General features: G+C 63.4%; 2 protein-coding genes across 3 annotated transcripts; one reads left to right on the plus strand and one right to left on the minus strand.

The window, feature by feature from the left end:
* Window positions 1-1,311: 1,311 nt before the first annotated feature.
* Window positions 1,312-10,990, plus strand: SPHK2 (sphingosine kinase 2). Of its 2 annotated transcripts, none has more exons than XM_073322026.1 (5): window positions 1,312-2,485; window positions 6,840-6,989; window positions 7,302-7,396; window positions 8,120-8,235; window positions 8,611-10,990. In XM_073322026.1, the coding sequence occupies exons 1-5, from the start codon at window positions 2,062-2,064 to the stop codon at window positions 9,587-9,589; spliced, it is 1,764 nt and encodes a 587-aa protein (XP_073178127.1). In that variant the 5' UTR covers window positions 1,312-2,061; the 3' UTR covers window positions 9,590-10,990. The 2 variants fall into 2 exon arrangements, with proteins under 2 accessions (XP_073178127.1, XP_073178128.1); XM_073322027.1 differs by having other exon boundaries at window positions 8,614-10,990.
* Window positions 10,991-11,785: 795 nt separating this feature from the next.
* On the minus strand, window positions 11,786-24,059 carry DBP (D-box binding PAR bZIP transcription factor). The gene is made up of 4 exons (XM_073322127.1): window positions 22,898-24,059; window positions 18,416-18,745; window positions 15,978-16,198; window positions 11,786-14,300 (listed from the first exon to the last, which is right to left on the minus strand). The coding sequence occupies exons 1-4, from the start codon at window positions 23,058-23,060 to the stop codon at window positions 14,085-14,087; spliced, it is 930 nt and encodes a 309-aa protein (XP_073178228.1). The 5' UTR covers window positions 23,061-24,059; the 3' UTR covers window positions 11,786-14,084.
* Window positions 24,060-24,131: the final 72 nt, after the last annotated feature.

A 24,131-nucleotide genomic window follows, 5' to 3' on the forward strand; every position in this document is an offset into this window, starting at 1 on the left:
GACCAGAGTGACTGTGTCTCAGATCCACGGGGAATTCTGATGTGTTGCAATTTCGTTTCCTCCCTCAAGTGGAAATCTCACCTGTTTGGGCGAAATAATTCAAGTTGCTTCCTTTCGGCCTCATGGACACCTTTAAAACTTTCTATTGTGTTGCCTTATCACGGAGAGCATCAAAGTCCAAAGGAAGCAGCCGAAAGGAAACCTTTGGCCCATATTGAAAGGAAACGCTTGCTGCTGAAGACATTGACACATGCCTGCATTTTGATGTTACCAGATCAGCATTTTCCAATGGAAACCTTCTTCCGTCCGTTCATTTTCAAGTCTCCCTAGTTGCCATTAATACGCAGTTACTTGTACATTTGAATCTGGGGGGGTAGGAGGAGGGGAGGAATTGGTTACCACACAAGTGGGACAAAAAATCTATCTACCAATATGGAAAGAATACAGATTAACACAGCTGCTACTCTGAAACCTAGAAGAAGAGTGTGTGTCTCATTATTAAAAATAATAAATAGAGTCTGATTGAAGCATTTAAGTATTAGCAAATGCAAATAATCAATAAGAATAGAATCATTATTAATTTGTTACTTATAATAAACTTAAACCGCTGTGGGTGCTTAGATTGTGAGCTCTTGGGTGGCACTCTATTAACACCTGGTAGAAATAATAATGTACAGTGCCTCGCACAAGAGGGTCCTAGGTGTTACCACAATACCCCTAATAAATAATGTGCAGCGCCTAGCACAATGGGAGTCCAGCTCTGCATTTCCCCTACTAAATATGGCCGCCATATGCGTTAGCTGTTATGGAGGGTGAAGCAATTTCCTTTGCCCACATCCAAGATGGCCGTCTTGCCCGTCTGATTTCTATGGGAGGGCTGGGAATAAAGGCAGGGCCTAGTTCCCAGAACAAAGATGGCAGCCCCACTCCGTCCGTTCATACAGAGAGGGACGCTATCTCCCTTGCCCACACTCAAAATGGCCGTCACATGCCATTGAATCGCAGGGAGGAGGGTGGAGCGAGTTCTTTCCGCCCACAACAAAGATGGCCGTCACAAGAGCTTTCGGAGGGAAGGCGAATCCTGTGGGGCTGGTGCTGCCCACCACAAAGATGGCCGCCGCCTGGCCCGGGGGTGGGGGGGTGGGGGTCGAACGTCCTGATTGGTGGGACGGGAAGGGGACAGTTCTGTGATTGGCTGGATCCAGCCCCTCCCTCCATTTATGGGGCCGGCTAGCGCCTGCTGGAAGCACTTCCTGGAGGGAGGGAGGGAGGCAGAGTCCGGGGGCAGGGGGCACAGAGGGAAGAGGGGGAAGGGGAAGGGGAAGCACCAGCACCAGCACCTGCTGCCGGGGGCAGGGGGATGGTGGCAGGTGGCAGCCTTGCCGGGGGACCCATTTCCCGGCCAGGCTGCTCCCTGCCTGCGTCCCTAGCTGGGGGGTCCGAGCAGGGTCTGGATCGGTTCCAACCCCCCCATTTCCCCAGGCCCTATTCCTGGGCGGGGGTGGCAAGAAACTTTGGAAGTGTCTTTGAAAATCCCAGCGACTCCTGGCTTCCTCCTGCCTAGCTGGGCTCCCCACCCCCGGGTGAACGCAGACATCGGGGAGGGGGGAGAGGGCTGGACCCAACTCAGCTCCCCCCTCCCTGCTTGGCCCCTGGGGAGGGGAAAGGCTAAAGCCGGCTTCTGGATCCCTGCGGGCCCTTCCCCCTGCTGAGCCGCTTAGTCAGGCTGGCTCTCATTCCTTGGCTGCTTGAGATTCCCCAAGATTCCTGCCCCGGGGTGCTCCCCTTGGGGATGGGGCGTCACAGGGCGTGAAGATCCCGCTGGAGTCCAGGCGGGCCAGAGGCAGCAGAACAGACTGGGGTTCGGGTCTGGAAATTTCTCCTGGTGGGTTAGTTGTTCCCTGGCCTGGTGCCAATCCACCCCACCCATGTTCTAGTGGCTGTTTGGTTTGGGTTTAGGTGGGACGGGGTGGGGTAGGGACCTAGAGGAGAGTTGATGGTGCTGGAAGGACCCACCTGAGGTGCAGCTTAGGCCAGGTGGGCCACGACACCGCCGGGAAGATGAACCTCGCCCTGGGCCCCTATGGCGAGGGCGTGGAGACGCTGCTGCACGGGGAGTTTGGGGCGTACCCTTCCAAGGGCTCCCGCTACGCCCTCAGCCTGACCCAGATGGCACTGCACATCCAGCGGCTGGTGCCCAAGCCAGAGACGGACCAGCGCACTGTGGTGCCCCTGGCCGAGGTGGTGGGCTGCCACACGCTGCGCAGTCGGGCGCCGACCGACCGGGCGGCATACTTCTCGGTCTATGCCTACCCGCTGAAGAAGAGGAAGGTGGCAGTGGGGTTGGGGCGCGGGCGGCAGAGGGCGGCACGGACCTTCCAGGTGGATGGGGCTGACGACTATGAGAGGAACCAAGCGGTGGCGGAGAAATGGGCGGCTGCCATCAAGTGCCTGGTGCTGGGCATCCCCGTCTCCAGCGAAACAGGTAAGGCTGCCCCTATGCTGTCTGCCCTGCTTCCCTCCCAGAGCTGGGGTGAGAACCCAGGCGTCCTGGCTCCCAGTCCCCACCCCTGTTGCCCTAACCCACTAGACCGCACTCCCAGAGCTATAAATAGAACCCAGGAGTCCTGGCTCCCAGGCCCCCCCTGCTCTAGCCACTACACCCCACTCCCCTCCCAGAGCTGGGGAGAGAACCCAGGCGTCCCGGAACCCGAGACTAAGTTCTCTCCAGTTTGACCCGCCGTAACAATAACAAAACAGATGCTGTTGCGGAGACCCAGGGATGGTTCCGTCCGGCGCCCAGAGATAGGACGTCAGCCCCCCCTTAGATGTTTCACTGCCCCGGCCCTGAATGTGTGCCCGGGACAGGAGGCTGCAGCCAGCGATGGCTCCGTGATCTCAGCTGCTGGAGATCCCTGAAACCAGACCCAGTGAAGAGGGGCCCCCTGCTCTGCCAGCCCCTTCTGGCTTTGCCTGCGGAACAGCCTGTGGGGGTGAGGGGGGGGTTACAGGCACCAGGATGGGGGCCCGGACGTCTGGGTTCTCTCCCTGGCCCTGGGAGGGAAGGGAGGGTCTGGTGGTTAGAGCGGGGAGAGGCGGAGAGCTGGGCAGCAGGATGCCTGGGTTCTCTCCCCGGCCCTGGGAGAGGGGTCCAGCCCCTAGAGTATGGGGCAGCTGGGAGACAGGCTATCTGGATTGTTTGTGCCCGCAGGTGGGGCTGGGGACCCAGTGCTTGGGGCCTGGATTGTGACGCCTAGGTTCAGGGATCTAAGGCTGGGCGCGGCCCCATCCTTTCCTTGTCCTGGGCCGGGATCCAGGGGCAGGGCCAGGCTGGACTTATTTGTCTCCGGCAGCCTGGCCAAAGATCGATGGATTGTCTTGAAGGTGGGGCTGTCGGATTCTTTGTTCTCCGCCCCCCACAGGCTCCCCTTGGGACCCCAATTTCTTCCCCCCCCACCTTTGGTCTAACCCCTACCACATCAGGGGCCCTCAAGAAGCCTCCCGAACCCCGGGGGTCAGGATCCCTCCTGCGGGGGCTCAGGGTTGCCTTGGGCAGTGGCTCCCCACCTCTCTGCACCTGCTGAGGGATTGGGGAGGCCTGAAGGCAGATCTGGGCTGGGGGAGGGCAGATGCCATGGATGGGGGCTTGCTGGCATGGTGGTTGGCTCCAGGGGGTGCCTAGGGATGGAGTGGGGGGGCTGGGGCATGGGTGTGCATGGGTGCAGCGGAGGGGGGGGAAGTGTGTGAGTGGGGCTGGTTGGTTGTGGGGCATGCGGGCATTGGGTGTATGTGGGGATATCAGCTCTGCCTCTCTGGGCCAGGGACCTTGCAGAACCTGCCACACTATCAGCCCTGGGTGTAAAGTGCAGCCGTCTCCGTCTGGGGAACTTTTGACTTGGAGTGAGGAGCATCCACCTGCTTCCAACCACTAGATCACACTCCCCTCCCAGAGCCAGGGAGAGAACCCAGGAGTCCTGGCTCCCAGCCCCCAGTTGGCAGATGCTAGGAAATAGATGAGTGTTTGCATGCCCCAGCATTCCTTCTGCAGTATGTGTGGTGGTGGTTCTGGGTTAATCTTTCCTCCCTGCACATCCTCTGGGCTTCATTATCTACTTCCCTCACCCTGCCGGGCCTTGTGGTAAGGGAAGGGGTGCCCTGGCTGCATGGAATAGGGCTGGGCACTCTCCCTTGGCAGTCTGTGCTGGCCCCAGCTATGCAGCCTGGAGTGGGGTCGGCGGCTCAGTAGAGGGCACTCTTCCTGTGCCCCATGCCAGAGGGGCTGCATCTCCGTGCCAGGCGAGGGGTCCATGTATAACCAGCCCCTGTGTCCCACCCCAGAGGGGTCGCATCCCAGTGCTGCGCAATGGGTCCCTGTATAACGAGCTGCCACATTCCACCCTCCTGCCACTGTCACGCTGGCTCGGAAGCTCAGGGCGGATCAGTCTGTGTCTCTGAATCGTCCTGGGTTTCTCATTACATGACCCGACCGTGTTGCAGCTCGGCTGCCTGGCTGGCCGTTAGCCGCACCGCCTGGCTGTGGTCGGCCTGGCGTCCTTCAGCGGTTGGTGCCTCGCTTTGTGTCCGCCACCTGTGGGGGTTTGCTCTGTGGCTCGTTCCTCCCGATGAACGCACTGGAGACGTGTTGATTGCGTGTGGTCAGGGTGCTCGACAGCTGGAGTTTGCCATCCTTTTTCTCCGTTGCGAATGTGATCGCCCGGTTCTAGACTTGGCGGCTCTCTGACTGAGTGACGTCTGGCCTAGAAGTGTCCATAGGCTCTTTCAGCCTTTGTGTCCGACTTGGCCGACTCCCTTCATAGATTCTTTTCCAAAGCCGGATCCGGAGCTCTGAGTTGTCGTGCCATCCGGAGCTGTGCAGGACTGTGGCCGGGAGCCACTATCGGTGTCGATCTGTAAGTCAGAAGAGCGAAGGATGGGTCTTCCCTGCTGTGGGATTTTTCTTGGCTCTCTGATTTCCTCAGCCTCTCCATTTGCTTGCAAGAAAGGTGGGCTACTGGTGATGTGACCAAAATGACTGAAATCCCGCTGCGGTGAATTGTGGCCTGTTGTTTTCTACCGGATCTCCTTTCCAACATCTAATGTCAAATCCTCCATGTTCTTCCTGTTGTGGCTGTGACCGAGAAGGTCTTTGATCCTGTGCGCTCTGAACGCAAAGCTGTCGTCTCCGTAAGTCGGTTCTGCGATGAGCCGGCCCGGGCTGCCCTCCAGGGCAAGTCACGACTGCGTGAGGTGACTTAGGCTCTGGTTGGGGTCAAAGGCGATTGTAAGTCTTGCCACGAATGTTCAGTTTTGCTCTCCAGGCAGGCTCTTTGGCATCACACGTGATCAATCCCAGAACGATGTCTCATCTGGATCGTCTATCATACGAGTCCCTGCTCAGACCACGTGGGTGTGGCAAACTGCTGCAAAATGTCCATATTTTATGCATTTATTAAAGCATGTGCCTTGGGCTGGAAGTGTGTCGTCTCTTGGGATATGAATTTTCCGCAACTTGTGCGTTTAGGCTGTCAGGCTTTGGCGTTTGGAGTTTGACCCTTTCACCTGGGAGATTTCTCTCCTTGCCTCCAAGGTTTCATGGCAACGATTTGTCCTGCCATGTCCAAACAGCTGCTAAGCTGGTTTCTGGTTTTTCAGGTTTGGCCAGCTACCCTCCCCATTGCTGGGGTTTGCTGTTTGAACAAAGTTAAGTCTGGCTTTAATTGTAACTGCCATGCACCCAACGCCCAGTCTGGCTCTGGTGTTTTCAAGTTGCCAGCCAATGCATGCAGAGCTCTTCTGAAGCCGACAGCCTTTCCCCCTGCTCCTTGAGCTCTCTGCTGGACACCTGCTGTTCCATAAGGCACGGTTCTCCGCGGCATAAAGTAGGCCCCAAAAATCGGCAGCACCCTTATCTGGTCAGCCTAGCAACAGGCTTCAGGGAAGTCAAAGCATGTACTGATTGGCTCGGAACGGAAGGAGCACCTTGCAGATTGCCCCTCTCCTTGGGGAGCTTTGCCAATGGGTGGGCTAGCGAAGATGAGAGATTCAGGGGCTTTGAGGTGAGACCGGGTGATTGGAGCCTGTGGCCTCTGTGTGTGTAAGTGTGTTGGTTTTTTTTAAATGCTTCCTGGCTGCAGCATTTATTACTTTGGTGTTTCCATGTCCCCCCTCTGGCTCGCTCTTGGCAGCCCGGCGCGTGTACCCTGTGTACAGGAAGCGGCGGGGCTGCTAGCACGGCAGGCGTCCGTATCAGATCTGGACAGAGTACAGGGCTTCCCTCGCCCGGCTGGATCTTCTGTCAGCCTTTAATGTGCTGCCAGGGGGGAGGTTAGTTCCGGCGAGGTGTGTGATACCCGTGGGCATCTGGTGGCTCAGCAGTTCAGCATTCCATTAGCAGCCCTGTAATCCCAGCCCCCGCGCCCCACCCCAGAGGCAGCCGCATCTCAGCGCCGGATGAGGACTCCCCATATGAGAGTTTCCTATGCTGGGTTCAGACGCTCAATAAACCCTCCTGTTACGCTGGCTGAGAGTCGCTCCGGGCTAGGGAACAGGGGGGCATTATTCCCTCTGGGAGTGGAGGCCCCGGGGGTCAGACAGGCGTGCTAAGGCTCGGAGAGGTGCAGTTCCAGGAGGTGGAGGGGCCTAACCCCCGAGAGAGTGGACCCCCGAGAAGGGCTGTCGCACTGAAAGGGGTTCCCCTCAGGGACTGCACAGGGCCACGAGTGAGCACGACTTGGGAGTCCGTAAGACATACCCAGCTCCCGCGCCCCACCCCAGAGGCAGCCGCATTGCGGTGCCAGGCAGGGTTCCACTGACCTGCTGTCCCCGCTCTCTCCTTTCAGAGATCGCTCCCAGCCTCCTGCCGCGCCCGCGCCGGCTGCTTCTGCTGCTGAACCCGTTCGGGGGCAGGGGCCTGGCCCTCCAGTGGTGCCAGACCCACGTGCTGCCCATGATCACGGAGGCGGACATCAGCTTTAACTTGATCCAGACAGGTGAGGGGGGGACCGGGGGTGGGAGAGAGAAGGGCCTGCAGCCTGAGGGGGCAGGGGCAATGAGTTAGGGAAGGGCCTGCGGTCTGGGGGGCAGGGGAGATGAGTTGGGGGGGGGAGGGGAGACAGTATGGGGGCAGGGAGATGGTATGGGGGTGGGGGAGGGGAAGGGCCTGGGGGGTAGGGCAATGGGATGGGGGGGGAGGGGGAAGGGCCTGGGGGGGAGGGGGAAGGGCTGGCAGGGGGAAGGGGCAGGGAGACGGGTTGGTGGGGGAGGGCTGCATGTCTGGTGCCCCGTCTCTCCTCTGCTCCCAGAGAGGCCTAACCACGCCCGGGAGCTGGTGAAGGGCATCAACCTGGCAGAATGGGATGGGATCGTCGCCATCTCGGGGGATGGGCTCCTATATGAGGTAACACCCCCGCCCCCCCCAACGGCCTCAACATCCCTGGCACCCTCCCCTGCTGCAGATCTGACCCCACTCCCCTCCCAGAGACAAGGAGAGAACCCAGGAGTCCTGGCTCCCAGGACCCTGCTCTATTAGACCGGGGTGGGCAAACTTTTTGGCCTGAGGGCCACATTGGGGTGTGAAACTGTATGGAGGGCCGGGTAGGGAAGGCCGTGCCTCCAGAAATGGCCTGGCCCCCACCCCTTATCCGCCCCCTCCCATTCCTGCCCCCTGACCGCCCCCTCCTGGGACCTCCACCCCTTGTCCAACCCCCCCTTGCTCCCCATCCCCTGACTGTCCCCCAGGACCCCTTGCTCCTTATCCAGACCCCCAGCCCTGGCCCCCTTACCATGCCGCTCAGAGCAACATGTCTGGGAGCTGCGCCTCCTGGCTGGAGCCAAATGCACTACCCTGCATGAGCGCGCAGCCCAGCTGTCCAGAGCGCTGCCCGCACGGAAGGGGGCAAAGCAGGGGAGGGGCTGGGGGCAAGCCTCCTGGGCCAGGAGCTCAGGGGCTGGGCAGGACGGTCCTGCGGGCCAGATGTTGCCTGCAGGCCGTAGTTTGCCCACCTCTGTACTAGACCCTGCTCCCCTCCCAGAGCCAGGGGGAGAACCCAGGAGTCTTGGCTGCCAGCCTGACCTGCTCTCACCACTAGCCTCCACAGCAGTTCACCTCTCTGCCGGGCAGGTTCTCAATGGGCTGATGGAGCGCCATGACTGGGAGGAGGCGATCAAGATGCCAGTTGGGATTTTACCGAGTGGTTCGGGGAACGCCTTAGCTGGAGCCATCAACTGTAACGCAGGGTAAAGGCAGTGCTAGCGGGGGGGACTGGGAACCAGGATGCCTGGGTTCTCTCCCTGGCTCTGGGTTGGGAGGGCGGGTCTAGTGGTCGGGGGGTGAGAGCCAGGACTCCTGGGTTCTATACCCAGGTCAGGAAAGGGAGTGGGGGCCGGGGTGTGTGTATGTGGGTGGGATGGGGGGGTGCATGGGGAGCAGATGCGGGTTGTGGAGAGTGGGGGGGAGACTCCTATCCCGCACTTCCTGCCCAACCTGCTCTTCCCATGGGGGCTGGGGGTGAGCGGCTCCCTCCCCTAGCAAGGGGCGGTGTGGGGGGGGTGTGCTTTGCTGGAGGACTGCATCCCCTGGCTGGGCGGCTCACCCCCAACCCTGCCCCCCAGCAGGCTGGAGCAGGTACTGGGCCTGGAGCTGCTGCTGAACTGCACCCTGCTGCTGTGCCATGCAGCCGTGGCTCCACTGGACCTGGTGGCCATCACCATGGCCTCGGGCGCCCGCTGCTTCTCCTGCCTCAGCGTGGCCTGGGGCTTCGTCTCGGACGTGGACATCGAGAGTGAGAAGTACCGGCACATGGGTGCCGCCCGGTTCACGCTGGGCACCCTGGTGCGCCTGGCCTCCATGCACACCTACCGCGGGCGCCTCTCCTACCTGCCTGCCACCGATGCCACCGCCCACCGGCCCATCTCCCGCAGCATCACCGTGGCCCCCAACGGCCACCTGCCCCTGCAGCGCCTGCCCCTGCATCGTGCCCTGTCCGACATGGGGCTGTGCGAGGAGCGCCACGCCTTCCGGGGGGCCGAGCCAGCCCCCGTGCCCTGCCCCTCGCCCGGCTCCCCGCCCCCCTCCTCCGCCTCCGTCCTGCCCCCGCCCAGCTTCTCCTTCGAACCTGGGCCAGGGGAGCTGCTGGCCGGCGGGGCAGGCGAGGCCCGGGTGGGCGGCCCCCCAGACGAGCTGCTGGTGCCGCTGGGGCAGCCGGTGCCCGGCTCCTGGATGACAGTGGAGGACAACTTTGTGCTGGTGCTGGCCATTTACCAGAGCCACCTGGGGGCTGACCTCTTCACCGCCCCCTTTGCCCGCTTCGACGACGGGCTCATCCACCTCTGCTTCATCAAAGCCGGCATCTCCCGCGCCGCCCTGATCCGCCTCTTCCTGGCCATGGAGAAGGGCAGCCACTTTGAGCAGGAGTGTCCCCACCTCGTCCACGTGCCCGTCCGGGCCTTCCGCCTGGAGCCCCTCACCCGCAAGGGCATCCTGACCGTGGACGGTGAGCGGGTGGAGTATGGCCCCATCCAGGGCCAGGTGCACCAGGGCCTCGCCAGACTCATCACCGGCGTCAATCGCCTCAAGATCGCCAGCGGCTAATGCCCCTGGCTGGGCGCGGAGAGAGGGGCCCCAGCCTCCTCTCCGGCCGGCTTGTTTCAGGAGGTAGCAGGAGATGGCTGGCGGGGTGCTGCCCTCCCTCCTGGGGTCAGGGGGTGCAGCGGGTGCCAAGCTGTTGCCCCTGCCTGGCTCCTGTCTAAAGCTGCCTATTTATTCCTTTGATCCTGGTATCATCCACTGAATGAATGTAACGCAGAGGCGTGACCCTCCCCGGGGCAGGGGCGGGGGTGTTTCCTACCATGTGGGGGTCACAGGAGAGAAAGGAACGGGAATGGGAGGTGCTGAGCATGGTCCTTTTTCATTCCCATCCTATCATGTAGCCAGGGGGCGCTAGGGCGTCAGAACCGGGGCGCGTTCCCACCGCCTGCCACTGGGGGGAGGCGGTACCTGTGGGGGAGAGCCATGCGGCTGGTGCTTCCAACCACCAGGGGGGAGTGGGATGGGCTGGCAGGTGTCTGAGTGTGTGCAGTACCCCATGTCTCCCCCTAGGGGCTGGAGGTGGGGCTGCAGGCAAGACATTCCCAGTACACCCAGGGCAGTGGGGGGAAGTGGCTTTGCAGACCAGTTGCTGCAAAACCAGGATAGAACCCATGAGTTGTGGCTCCCAGCCCCTCCCCCCCTGGCTCTGACCACTAGACCCCACTCCCCTACCCGAGCAGTAGTTAAAACTTTGGGATGGGAGTGGGGTCTACTGGGTTAGTGTGTGTGTGTGGGGGGGGAGTCAAGACTCCTGGGTTCTTCCCCTGATGCTGGGGGGGAGTGAAGTCTAGTGGGTGAGGGCAGTGGTGGGCCAGGCGCACTGGAGCCCGGCAGGGCCCTGCCAAGACGCAGCCTGGAGCTTTCTTTGCACTAAAACCTCTGTGTTCTGTGAATGGGGACAGCCAGGCCTCCTGTGCCGCTGGAGGGGAGCCTATCTGTCTGTCCTGTGTGTCCTTCTAACAGCTTTCCCCCCCCCCCCCACCCATAACTTTGATGTGAGCAGGAAACTAGAATGAGCTGAAAGTGATCAGATCCCTGGGCCCATCTACCCTGGTATCCCCCCTGCCCTGTCCCTCCTGGGCCAGATCAGCCTTGTGGGCCCCTCTACCTGAGTATCTGACCCTCTGTTTATCTGCCCCATGCCCATGGGCCCATCTACCCCAGTATCTGACCTTTTTCCCTATCAGCTCCATTAACTAATTTTCCCTGCTGTCCAGCAATGCAGTGGTGTGTGTGTGGGGGGGGGCAGCTCTGACTCCCCCCGGGGTGCCTTGCGAAGGGGGGGGGCAGCTGGTGTCAGGCCCTCTGTTAATCCCGTGTGCGCTGCAGCTGCCATCGCTGTTCCCACGTCTCATCCCTGTGTTGAAGTGATTTAGACCTATGCAATAAAGCAAGAGCATGAGGCCTCTGGGCCGTGCCCTTCATTCAGTCACTGGGCCGGGCCAGCAGGGGGCTGCGGGTCGGGAGTGAGGGGTACTGGCAGAGCTGGGGGGAGCCCAGGGCCAGGCTAGGAAGGGGCTGCGGGTCAGGAGTGAGGGGCGGGAGCAGGGGAGAGCCCAGGGTCGGGCTAGCCGGGGCTGTGGGTCAGGAATGAGGAGCATTGGGCAGGGGGGAGTCCAGTGCTCTGGATCCCCCATTAGTTAAAGGGGGGAGGACCCTTGTGAGTTGCAAAGCTAGAGGTGAAATGAAGGCGCAGTTTGACCACTAGGGGGCAGCACACCGTAAGTGTCAGGTGAAAATAAACAAGGCCCCATCACCTACTAGGGAATGGGGCCTTTCCCCTCCAGGGGCCGCTGGCCCTAGGGTGGGGACTGGCTGGCTCGGGAATGGGGCCCAGGCCCTTTCCTCTCTAGGGGGCATGGGACCTGGCTGGCTTGGGGGTAGGGAACGGGGTCCAGGGTCTTTCCCTCTAGGGGGCGCTGGCCTCTGTGGGGTGGCTCTGACCCGGCCCCCGAGCCAGCTGGGGTGCCTGCATGCTGCGGTGACACACACAACTGTGCTGATATATATTAGGGCCTGCGGTAATAAAACCTGCTGGTGACCCATGCCCACGAGGCAGGGGTGGGGCGTTAAACCCAGGGGCTGACCCTCCTCCAACATAGCCCTGCATCATACACCCTCCCCCCACAGAGCAGGGGGCAGCCCCCACAGGGGTGCACCCTCCCACCCCCTATTCAAAGAACACTCCCACCCCCAAGCTCTCTGTTCATCGCTTTCTTGGCTCTTTTATTACCCTGGTACAATCGGCACCAGCTGGCGGCCGTGGCCGGCTGCCCTTCTGCGTTCCTCCTTGAGCATTCGGCAAGGGAAAAAATAAACCATCCAGAACCTCCCCCCAACCAGGCATTGAAACGGAGCCCTGCATCTCAGACCCCCCCTTATATATTTTTTTTCTTTCTGTATGAAATAAGTTTCCTTCCCCTCCATAAAAATATAAAACAGTGTCGCGCGCCGGCCTGGGATCGCTGCGGCCGGCCAACTGCCCCCCCACGCAGATCCCGCGCTGCTCTGGAATAGTTCTTCTCCCCCCAGAAAAGTTCTCTCTTCTGCTGAGCTGCAGTAGCTGTGTCTGTCTGTCTGTCTCCCCCCCCGGAAAAATAGATTCACATGCCGCTTTGGAAGTGCCGCCTCTGGCTGGCCGTCTAGCCCTGCTCCGAAAGCGGAGCTCTCCCACGGGCGGCGCTGGCTGGGCCGGGTGGCGGTCTTCTCCCCCAAATGGCCTAGCGGCCGGGGGGGCTCTGTCACGCTGCCTCGCCCGCTCCCCGAGAAAAGCAGCCCGCGGGCGAGGATCTGGCGTGCCGGTAAACGCCCAGGGTCCGTGGGGCAGTGCCTGGGGCCCCGGCTTCATAAAAACACCCGGAAAGACAGAAACCCCCTGGAAAATGCTAGCCGGCGACAGGGAGCGGAAGGGGCTGGGGTAGAGGCCGGGCGGGAGCCACAAGGCGCAGGGCCCAGACAGGCCGGCCGCACTTAACAAAATATAGAGCGAATCGTTAGAATAATAATAATAACAGTTAAGAAGAACTCTCCCACCCTGCCCTGAGCCCCTGTGCAAACCCGTGGAGTGTTCGAGGGGGGACGCGCCGCACGTCCCCCCAACCAGCAACACCGGTGCCTCAAAAGTGCTCAGAGTGCAAAGGGTTAAAGGATCAGGGCTGGGAGCCAGGACTCCTGGGTTCCATCCCTGGCTCTGGGCAGAGGGTGGGGTTTGGTGGTTAGCTCAGGAGCCAGGGCTCCTGGGTTCGATCGGGTTCGATCCCCAGGATCGGCGGGGGGTGGAGCTCTGGTAGTTGGAACAGTGGAGAGCTGGGAGTCAGGACTCCTGGGTTCTATCCCTGCCCTGAGAGGTCAGAGGTTCCCCCCTGCACCTCCACCACTTAACCCCACTCCCCTCCTACAGTTGGGGAGAGAACCCAGGAGTCCTGGGATTCCAACCCCCCAGCGAAGTTACTGGCCTTGCTTGCTCTGAAATCTGACGGCTGAAAAGCAGTTTGAAGCAAGAAGGGAGAGCGGGGGTGTGGGGCACTAGGGTGAAGGACCCCCAGGCCCCAGAGGACTGTCCCAGCCCCAGCCCACCCCCCTACTCAGTCCCTGGCTGTGACTGATAGAAGCCACAGGTTCCTATTACTACTCGCCGCCACTAGGTGGCGCACACGAGCTGGCAAAGTAACAGCCCTTGGTCTCTTTTCCAGCCCCGGGGGTAAAGAGTTGGGAGTCAGGACTCCTCATTTCTACCCTCAGCTCTGGGAGGCCAGAGCCCCTTCCTCTAACCACTGGCCCCCGCTCCCCTCCCAGAGTGGGGGATAGAACCCAGGAGTCCTGGCTGCCAACCCCCCGACTCTAACCCACTAGACCCCACTCCCCTCCCAGAGCGGGGGATAGAACCCAGGAGTCCTGGCTGCCAACCCCCCGACTCTAACCCACTAGACCCCACTCCCCTCCCAGAGTGGGGGATAGAACCCAGGAGTCCTGGCTGCCAGCCCCCCGACTCTAACCCACTAGACCCCACTCCCCTCCCAGAGTGGGGGATAGAACCCAGGAGTCCTGGCTCCCAGCCCCCCTCATCAGATAACCCTGCCACCCACTGGCTCTGTGCCTCCCACCCACCTCTTCCATTCAGTGGGGCGGGGCGCGTGTGTGCGCATGGCCGCCTAAACCCCTGCTTCATCCTGCTGCAGGGCTGGGGGGGGGGGCACATCACCAGTTCAGACCCCCCCCCCGACTCCGGCCCGCTCCCCGGGAAAGAGTCAGCCGGGCTCCCCACTTCCGCCCGGGAACGGGGAGCGGGGTCCGGGTCCGAGCCAATGTCTCTCCTTGCTCCTGGTCCTGGACAGTCACCTCCACCCGCGGGAGCTGGCTGGAGCCCACACGCCCCCGCGCGGGGAGAGCCCAGGAGCGGGGGAAGGGGGAAAGAGGGCGCCCCCTTGCTGCGGGGAAGCAGCCCCCCCCACCGTCCGCGGGGGGGCCGGGGCGTGTGGCGGAGCAGGCGGCCGGCGTCCTACAAGGTGCCGTGCTGAGACTCGTACTTGGTGAGGATGGTGCGGTAGCGGGAGAGCTCCTGGCGGATGCTGGCCACCTCCTGCCGCAGGACGGCGTTCTCCTTCTCCAGGAAGGCGGCCCGCACCGTGATCTGGTTCTCCTTGAGGCGCCGGGCGTCCCGCGAGCGCTTGGCCGCCTCATTGTTCTTGTAGCGCCGGTTCCAGTACTTCTCATCCTGGGGGGGGGGGGGGGCCGTGGGGCAGAGGGAGAGAAAACGAACGAGAAAGAGACTTGAGAACAGCCGGCGCCCCCTAGAGGAGACAGGCCCCGTGTCCCATTCTCTGCCCCCCTGAGCCAGCCAGTCCCTGCCCTGGGGGCAGATGAGAGCCGGCGCCCCCTAGAGGGGACAGGCCCCGTGTCCCATTCTCTGCCCCCCTGAGCCAGCCAGTCCCTGCCCTGGGGGCAGATGAGAGCCGGCGCCCCCTAGAGGGGACAGGCCCCGTGTCCCATTCCCTGCCCCCCTGAGCCAGCCAGTCCCTGCCCTGGGGGCAGATGGGAGCCAGCGCCCCCTAGAGGAGACAGGCCCCGTGTCCCATTCCCTGCCCCCCTGAGCCAGCCAAAGTCCCTGCCCTGGGGGCAGATGAGAGCCGGCGCCCCCTAGAGGAGACAGGCCCCGTGTCCCATTCCCTGCCCCCCTGAGCCAGCCAGTCCCTGCCCTGGGGGCAGATGAGAGCCGGCGCCCCCTAGAGGGGACAGGCCCCGTGTCCCATTCTCTGCCCCCCTGAGCCAGCCAGTCCCTGCCCTGGGGGCAGATGAGAGCCGGCGCCCCCTAGAGGGGACAGGCCCCGTGTCCCATTCTCTGCCCCCCTGAGCCAGCCAGTCCCTGCCCTGGGGGCAGATGGGAGCCAGCGCCCCCTAGAGGAGACAGGCCCCGTGTCCCATTCCCTGCCCCCCTGAGCCAGCCAAAGTCCCTGCCCTGGGGGCAGATGGGAGCCAGCGCCTCCTAGAGGAGACAGGCCCCGTGTCCCATTCCCTGCCCCCCTGAGCCAGCCAGTCCCTGCCCTGCAACCAGATAGGAGCCGGCGCCCCCTAGAGGAGACAGGCCCCGTGTCCCATTCCCTGCCCCCCTGAGCCAGCCAGACCCCGCCCTGGGGCCAGATGAGAGCCGGCGCCCCCTAGAGGGGAAAGGCCCCATGTCCCATTCCCTGCCCCCCTGAGCCAGCCAATCCCTGCCCTGGGGGCAGATGAGAGCCGGCGCCCCCCAGAGGGGAAAGGCCCCATGTCCAATTCCCTGCCCCCCTGAGCCAGCCAATCCCTGCCCTGGGGGCAGATGAGAGCCGGCGCCCCCTAGAGGGGAAAGGCCCCATGTCCCATTCCCTGCCCCCCTGAGCCAGCCAATCCCTGCCCTGGGGGCAGATGAGAGCCGGCGCCCCCTAGAGAGGAAAGGCCCCATGTCCAATTCCCTGCCCCCCTGAGCCAGCCAATCCCTGCCCTGGGGGCAGATGAGAGCCGGCGCCCCCTAGAGGGGAAAGGCCCCATGTCCAATTCCCTGCCCCCCTGAGCCAGCCAGACCCCGCCCTGGGGCCAGATGAGAGCCGGCGCCCCCTAGAGGGGAAAGGCCCCATGTCCCATTCCCTGCCCCCCTGAGCCAGCCAATCCCTGCCCTGGGGGCAGATGGGAGCCAGCGCCCCCTAGAGGGGACAGGCCCCGTGTCCCATTCCCTGCCCCCCGAGCCAGCCAGACCCCACCCTGGGGGCAGATGGGAGCCAGCGCCCCCTAGAGGGGACAGGCCCCGTGTCCCATTCCCTGCCCCCCGAGCCAGCCAGACCCCACCCTGGGGGCAGATGAGAGCCAGCGCCCCCTAGAGGGGACAGGCCCCCTGCCCCACGACCCCCCCAGAGCTGGGACTCACCTTTTGCTCGTCTGGCACTTGGATTTTCCGCGCCTTTTTCATGATCGGCTGCGGTTTGAGCTCCTCATCTGAGAACCGGTGCTTCCGGGGGTCGAAGGTCTCATGCCCCGGGACGCTGGATAGTGCCAGATCCGCGGGGTCAGGATCAAAGTTCATCAGCACCTCCACTGCCTCGGGGTCCACCGGGCTGGGCGTGTGCCGGGAGGCGGGGGTCACCGGGCCTGGGAACGGGATGGGACGGGGCCGGACAGGAAAAGGTCAGAGCAAGGGGCATTCCCACGTCGCACCATCAGATGGCAGCACCAAGCTATCCAGCTGTCCCCCTTAGCCCCCCTCAGCACAGCACCACCCCGGTGTAAGGGGCCCAGCACTGACAGCCAGGGGAGAGCGCCCCCTGCTGAGCCCCCCCCCAGCAGCTGGCATTTCCTAGGCGGGTGCCTCATGCAAGCCCTGACCTGCTGTGACCCTGCTTAGCAGGAGCTCTGCAGGGATCAGGCGTGGGGCAGCTGTGAGGGCACCCTCACCCTTCGGGGAGCTCTGGTGCCAGGAGGGGATTAGAGGCGGGTTTACAGCCAGCAGGACCTTGCTGCTCGCGGGGATCAGCCAGGTACTGGGCAGCCTGGCTGGGAGAGATCCCAGCACCGCCCGGGACCCATAAACACCTGCCGGGGCGGTTCCCCTGGGAGGAAACTGCCACCCGCACGGTGCGGGGAAGGGACTTGGACAAAGTCACAGAACAGGAAATAGAACCCAGGAGTCCTGGCTCCCAGACCGGTCCCTGTATCTGTGTGTGCTTGTGTGTGGGGGGAGGGGGCTGGTATTCCTTTCCAAATGGGGGGGGGGGAGGGTGTTTGTGCACAGCAGGTGTAGGGTGCATACGGGGTGGGGGCTGCAGGCAGGGTGCAGGCTGGGAAGCAGGGGAAGGAAAGCAGGCAGGAGGCAGGGTGCCAGGTGGGGGGGGGCAGGGAGATGCAGGGAGTGGGTGCAGGACAGGGTGTGGGGGCCAGGGATGAAGGTGGGAGCAGGGGGCAGAGAGGCGGTTGCTGGGCAGAGGGTGGGGACTCTGGGCAGGGGAGCACAGAGCACGGGGTCACAGTGGTTTGGAGGGCAGAGGGACTGGGGCAGGAAGCATGTGGCAGGGGAATTGCGGGGCTGGGGGGGACAGGGAGCAAGGGGGGCGGGGTTGCAGGACCAGGGAGGGGTCCTGAAGTGAGCAAGGAGGGTTGCACGGCAAGAGGTTGGAGGTGGGGCGGTGCAAGGTCGGGGGGGGGCAGGGCTCGGGGGCAGGAGTGCAGGGCGGGGGGAGCAGGTTGCAGCGTGGGCAGGGGGGAGGTTGCAGGGCCAGAGCAGCAGGGAGTGAGTGTGGGGGAGGAGAAGGGGATTGCAGGTGGGGGCAGGGAGCGAGTGGGGGCGTTGCAAGACTGGGGTGGTTGCAGAGCGGGGGGGGGGCGCCGCGCGGGGGGAGGAAATTGCAGGGCCGGGGGGAGCAGGGAGCGAGCGCCGGGAGGAGGCTGGAGGGAGGGGGAAGCAGGGAGAGAGGGGGGCGGCAGGTTGCAAGGCTGGGGGAGGGGAAGCTTGCAGGGCAGGGAGCGAGCAGGGCGGGGGGACGTTGCAGGCAAGGGGGGAGGGGCGGGCAGGCCGGGGGGGCGCGGGGCGCCGCGCGGGGGGGTGTTGCAGGTCGGGGGGGGCACGGGGGCGGGCAAGGTTGCAGGCCCGGCGAGGGGGGGCGCAGGGCGCCGCGCGGGGGAATCCCGTGTCTAATCCGCGGTCTCGTGTCCCCGCACGAACCCCCCCGCCCCGCGTCACGTTCCGCAGCCTCCGCCCCCGCGTGTGAGGGGCCGGGCGGGCGCACGTGGGCCGGAGTGTGAAGGGGGGGCGAGAGGGGGGATCCAGCTGGGGGGGCCCAGAGGAGAACACGGCGGGGTGGGAAGGGCAGGCGACATCCAGAGTCCAAGGGGGGGGGGTAACCCCGTGGTGGCGGGATTCCCCGTTATGGGGGGGGTTGGGGGATAACTCAGTGGTGGGGGGGATTCCCCGTTATGGGGGGGGTTGGGGGATAACTCAGTGGTGGGGGGATAACTCAGTGGTGGGGGGATTCCCCGTTATGGGTAGGGGGGCTGGGGATTCCCTGGTATGGGAGCGTCCCTGGGAGCAATTCCCTGGCATGGGGCCATGTGCAGGCTCCCTGGGAGGCTTGTGGGGCTGTAAGTGGGGCAGGCCCAGGGGTCTGCCCCCTCCACGTGTCAGAGACAGAGAGGCCGTGACTCAGCAGAGACCCCACGCCCAGACACAGCCCCCCTAAGCTGCTGGGCCCCCTAGCTCCCCTGGGCACTGCCCCCCGCAGCTCCACCTCCCTGCTGCCCCCCCCCCGTGCTCCCTTCCACCCTCCCAGCACTGCTCCCTACTAGTGCCCCCTGGCCCCACTGCCCCCCGGCTACCTGCAGGGGCACAGCACTGGTCCCCGTCGCTGCTGCCCGGGCACTCGGCGGGCGAGGAGCAGGCAGAGGAGGTGCAGGAGGCCGGGCGGCTGAGGTCGACGGCGATGCCCCTGGAGGGCGAGCTGGTGGCCTGGCTGGCCGGGGAGAAGGGCGGCTGGGCCGGGCTGGGGGGGAGCCCGTTCTCCAGCAGGAACTCGTCCAGGTCCACGTACTCGATCTCGCTGTAGGGCAGGGTGCGCTCCCACAGCAGGGAGCCCAGGTAGGCACACTGTCCCGCCCGTGCGCCCCCCAGCTCTTCCTCTATCTTCCGCTCCTTCTCCTTGGCCAGGCCTGGAGGGGGAGAGAGGGGGGTCAGGACGCCTGGGTTCCATCCCTGGCTCTGGTTGAGGAGTGGGGGTGAGTGGTTAGAGCTTGGGGCGGGGGGGATCCAGGACTCCTGGATTCTCTCCCTGGCTCTGAGAGGGGAGTGGGGTCTACTGGTTAGAGCTAGGGGGTGGGGTGAAGGGGGGCTGGAAGTGTGCCCCTGCTGGCAGAGATGAGTCCTGCACTTTGTGTGTCTGCCGAAGGCCCTGCTGTGAGAGTCCACAGGGTGTTCAAATCCGTGTGAGTGTGGGAGCTGCGGGATTTCGCGGACGCGTTCCCAAGCGACCGAGTCTCGGCTCCCAGTGGCAGCCGGCCTGTGCTCACGTGGGGCGCTGGAAGTGCAATCCTGCACAGCTCGCTGGCTGCACGCACGGGGGAGAGCACAAGCAGGCGCACGTGTGGGGGGTGGGCTGGGGGTGTGAGCGGCAGGCACGGTGCGGCACCACACCCAGGAATGCGGGAGCAAGCGGCCGGGCATGGGGAGGATGCCCTAGCGAGCGCGGGGGAGCGCCAGGGATCGGAGTCCGCGAGTGCGGGCCTGTCGTTGTGCCCACATGAGTGAGTGTGTGCACACGGGGGTGGGGGTGCGTGCCCCAGGAAGTGCCCAAGTGCGTGGATCTGCGAGCACAAATGGGGGCAGGGGGCACGAGTCCCCAGCTGGGCGCGTTCGCCAGAGACCCAGGAGGAGAAACTGACTGGAGCCCAGCCGGGCCCTCCGCCCTGAGCATGGCAGAGCCCCCCAGAGCACCGAGACCCTGTGGGCGGGGGGTGTATTGAACTCAAGGAGCGAGATATCATGGTGAAGAGAGAGAAAGCCGAGTGAGACTGAGATAGGCAGAGTGGGGATGTGGGGACAGATGGGTGGGGTGGATGGACAGTCAGGGCCTGCACGGCGCCAGCCAGACACTGCCCTGTCCCCAGGCCCCAGCTGCTCCCCAGCCTCAGCCGCAGCCGGGCTGGCTCCCTGCACGTGCCGCCCGCCCGCTCCCTGCACACGTGAGGCCTGGCTCACCTCGGGCGACCCCGGCTCGGCTCACTGCAGCGTGCGCAGCTCAGGCTCTCCCCCCGCCCCCCTGTGTGTGGCCCAGCGGCTGCGGGTTCCAGCCTGGTGGGGGGAGCGGCCTGGCCCCCAGGGGAGGAGAGCCCCTTCTTCTCCTGCCTCCCACACGCATCACTGTTGCACCAGAGCCTCAAAGTCACCCAGGGAGAGCACCTAGGAGTCCTGGCTCCTCGCCCCCCTGGCTCTAACCACTAGACCCCACTCCCCTCCCAGAGCCAGGGAGAGAACCCTGGAGTCCTGGTTTCTCATGGTCAGCTGACTGCATCACAAGTCCTCCTGTGATCCCCGACTACCCTGTCCCCCCAAAACACCTTGGGTTCAGTGTGTCTGGCTTTAGCCTCTGGCTTCAAAAGCAACCTCCGCCCCCCCAACGCCTGGTGTCAAGGCGGGAAGGGATCAGGGAGCAAAGCATTCTGGGATGCCCCAAGAAGAGTGGGGAGCATTGCAAAGGATTCTGGGATGCCCCAAGGAGACTGAGGAATGGCGCAAAGCGTTCTGGGAAGAAACGAGCGGGGAATGGAGCAAAGGCTGCTGGGACGCCCTGTGAAGACAGCGCTGACAAGCGGCTATGGGCCGGGTGGGCACCCCACATCTCCCAGCCCCGTCCAGCCTCGACTCCAGGCTGCCCCTCCCCCTGCCTGCCGGCTGGCACGGGGCTGGAGCAGGCGGGATGCCCGGGCAACACCCCATTCCTGGGGCCTGACTCCCCGGCCCATGTGTGGAGGAAGCCAGGTGACAGCCCCGGGTCACGCCCTGCGCTGAGTTTCTCCCATGCCCAGCGGGGCAGCGCCCCGAGAGCAGGGCTGAGTCACTGCCCAAGGGGCCCCCTCCCCTGGCACATATGGGAGGAGGGGCTGCTCATCCCTGGGGGGGGGTGCTTCCCCCGCACAAGCCTGCTAGTGCCCCTCAATCACGTCCCCACTCCTGCAGGTGCCCCTCACTCCCGACCCGCAGCCCCTGCTAGCCCAGCCCTGGGCTCCCCCCCCAGCTCTGCCAATGCCCCTCACTCCTGACCTGGAGCAACTTGGGGCCTTCTTCAGGGAGTATGTGCCAGGGAGGCTGAGTTCGGGATGGAATGGGAGGGGGCTACCCTGTGGCTAGCGAGATCCTTGTCAGAGCTTCCCCACCGGGGGGGGTGCCGCGGCTTGACCCCGGAGGCCACATCCTGGCCTGATGTGGGACTCACCCATCTGTCAAAGCCGAACCCACCCCCTGCCCTGGGTCCACATGGGCGCAGGCGCTTGGCAGCTTTTTACCAACATTTCCTTAGGCAAAAAATAAAAAAAATAAAAAACATCCCTCAGTGCACGTTTCTCTGCCTCCTGTCACATCCCGTGTCCCGGCTGTGTGCTGGCTGTGGGGATTTAGAGCTCTCTGTGTGTGTGTGTGTCACGCAATTAGACAGTGAACCTGCACAGACCCTGCCCCCCAGACCTTCCCCAGCGCCTCGGGACTTTTCTGAACTTCCCAGTGGGAGCAGATGGGGCCGGTGGAAAACCAGGGCCATTCCTGCAAACACACAAACACATATATACAGGAGGACGCACACACATGCTCTGCCTGGTCCGGGCCTGTCACAAACACACAGATACACACACACACTCGGGTTCTGTCCGTCTGTCTCTCTCTCTCACAAAACCACACCAGTACACACACACTCTGCCTCTATCAGTCTGTCTCTCTCTCTCTCACACACACACACACACTCTGCTTGTCTTACAACCACACATTAATACACACACACACGGCTTCTGTCTGTCCATCTCTTTCACACAGAAAAACACACACAAATACACACTAATACACAGACACTGCCTCTGTCTGTCCTTCTCTCTCACACAAATACGTATGCTCTCTGTCTGTCACAAACACACATTAATAAACACACACACTTGCTCCACTTCTGTCTGTCTGTCTTGTACACAAAACCACACAAATACACACACACTCTGCCTCTGTCTCTCTCCCACTCACAAGTCAGTGCTCCTGGTGGCCCAGGAGTCCATGCCTGGGCCCAGCTGCAGCCAGGGCTGCTGCCCAGCGGGGTCCCCATGGCCAGGCCGGCCCAGAGGAATTTGGGGTCTGGGCACCTCGTGTTCACTGGGACCCCTCCCATTTCACTGCATTTACACAGACCTTTGGGGGCCCCCTGAGCTTGGGTCCCGGTACAATTCCTCACACTTTTCCCTCCCTCTCGGCTGCCCCTTTCCAGCCCAGAGTGCAAATCCTGCCCCAGATGACAGCCAGCTGGGGGAGAGGGTGGGCACCACTGGACAGACAAATAAGGGCTGAAAGCAGCCAAAGGATGTGCTAGGCGGGCTGCTGAGGGGCACCAAGGGCCCTTTCCGGGGTGTATTTCCATATCAATATGACCGTGCTGGGCAGTTTGCCGACAGGGAGGGCAGGATGGATGGGAGGGCAGTATGGAGAGAGACTACCAAGATTAGATAGGGGGGCTAGGGGAAGCGATGGATGGCGCGGTTCATGGTTGGAGAGATGACAAGGTTTGCATGGGGATGGATGGATGGGGGATTCCTATGGGGATGGACAGATGGATGGACAAACGGCTAGATGGATGGGTCGATGGTGGGGTTCCTATGAGAATGATGGATGGATGACAATTGAATGGATGGATGGGGGGTTCCTATGGAGATGGACAGATGGATGGACAAACGGGTGGATGGATGGATGGATGGATGGATGGGGGGTTCCTATGGGGATAGATGGGTGGCTGGCTGGGTGGCTGGTAGGGTTCCTATGGGGAGGGATGGATGGATGGACGGATGGATGGATGGGTTTCTATGGGGATCGATGGATGGATGGATTGTAGGGTTCCTATGGGGATGGACAGATGGATGAATGGATGGCAGTGTTCCTATGGGGATGGATGGATGGATGGACAGCTGGATGGATGGTGGGGTTCCTATGGGGAAGGGGGGACAGACAGATGGCGGGGTGCACATAGGGCTGGCTGGCTGGCCGGTGGCGTAGGGATGGCGATCACCAGCCTGACGGACCCGCGCAGGACCGGACAGATGCACGGCCGCCAGGGCACTTACAGGTGGTCAGGTCCTTGGGCCTGCGCTCCGGGCTCTTGATGGGCCCCTGCAGGAGGCTCTTCAGGCTGACCATGCCGGCCCCGGGCACCCCCAGCGGTGGGGAGGAGAGCAAAGGGTTTGGCAGCCGCTCCGTGGCGCCCAGCTGGGCCGCTGGCCTGGCCATGGCCCGTCAGGGATCCCCGCTGTGCCCACAGGAGCTGGGGATCCCAAGGGCGAGGAGAGCTTCCCAGCTGATCCCTCGCAGCTGAAAGGATCTGGTCTGGCAACACGCTCCAGCAGATCCCTGCTGTGGAGACCCTGAGAAAAAAAATCCCAGCTCCCCAAAACAGCCGGCTCCCCCCTTAGCCGGGCAGCTCCCCGGCACCCACTTCTCTGCCGCAGCAAAAAAACTTCTCACGCCTGCCAGTGTCACAGTGGCCCGGAGGGCGGGGGGTCCGCAGGGCAGGAGCCAGAGATTCCTTCCTCCCCCCAGCACCCCGGCCTCTCCTGTTGGGGGCACCCCCAAGGTTTTGGGGTGCAGCGTTGCTGGGAAGTTTGGCCCCCCCGATCCCAGCTCAGCGGCCCCCCGATCTCCGCCAGCGCCTCGCAGCTGTCGGTGGCTGCTGGGTGGTTTTTTTTTTAATCTCTTTTTTTGCCCGACTCCCTGCTTTGGGAAAACGGGGCGGGGCTTGAAGAAGTGGGCGGGGCCTGAACCCGAGCTGCCTCCGGCCGAGCCAATCGGCGGGCTGGGAATGTTTGCCAAGGCCCAGACTCGTGCGCCCGGCCCGGTCATGTGTCCGGGCCATGGGGGGGGGAGGCGATGGGCGGGGGGAGGGGAGCACTGACCTAGATTTGGCCAATAGGAAGCCGGAGGGTGGGAGGAGCCTGACCCACTTTTAGCCAATCGGGGAGGCGGCAGGGGGAGAGGCCTGGGGGGCTGGCAGCACATGGGGCGGCACGTGTCGGCGGGGGGGGAAGACAGAGCGGGTCGGCTGAGTTCTTAAAGGCACCGCGCCGAGGGGGGGGGAAGCAGAGCCCTGACCCCCCTGGGGGGGTACTAGAGTGTGTGGGGCAGGACCCTCCACCTGGCCACGGGGCACTCGCTATCACCTCACTGCTCCGTCAGGGCCCGCTGCTGATCCCAGAAGTCCCGGCTCCCCTCCGAGAGCCGGGGAGAGAACCCAGGAGTCCTGACTCCCAGCCCCACCCCCACCACTGGAGCCCCCTTCCCCTCCGCGGCCGGATTTCCCTCAGA

The sequence above is a fragment of the Lepidochelys kempii genome, chromosome 23 (genome assembly GCF_965140265.1).
Source record: "Lepidochelys kempii isolate rLepKem1 chromosome 23, rLepKem1.hap2, whole genome shotgun sequence".
Classification (NCBI taxonomy): Eukaryota; Metazoa; Chordata; order Testudines; family Cheloniidae; genus Lepidochelys; species Lepidochelys kempii.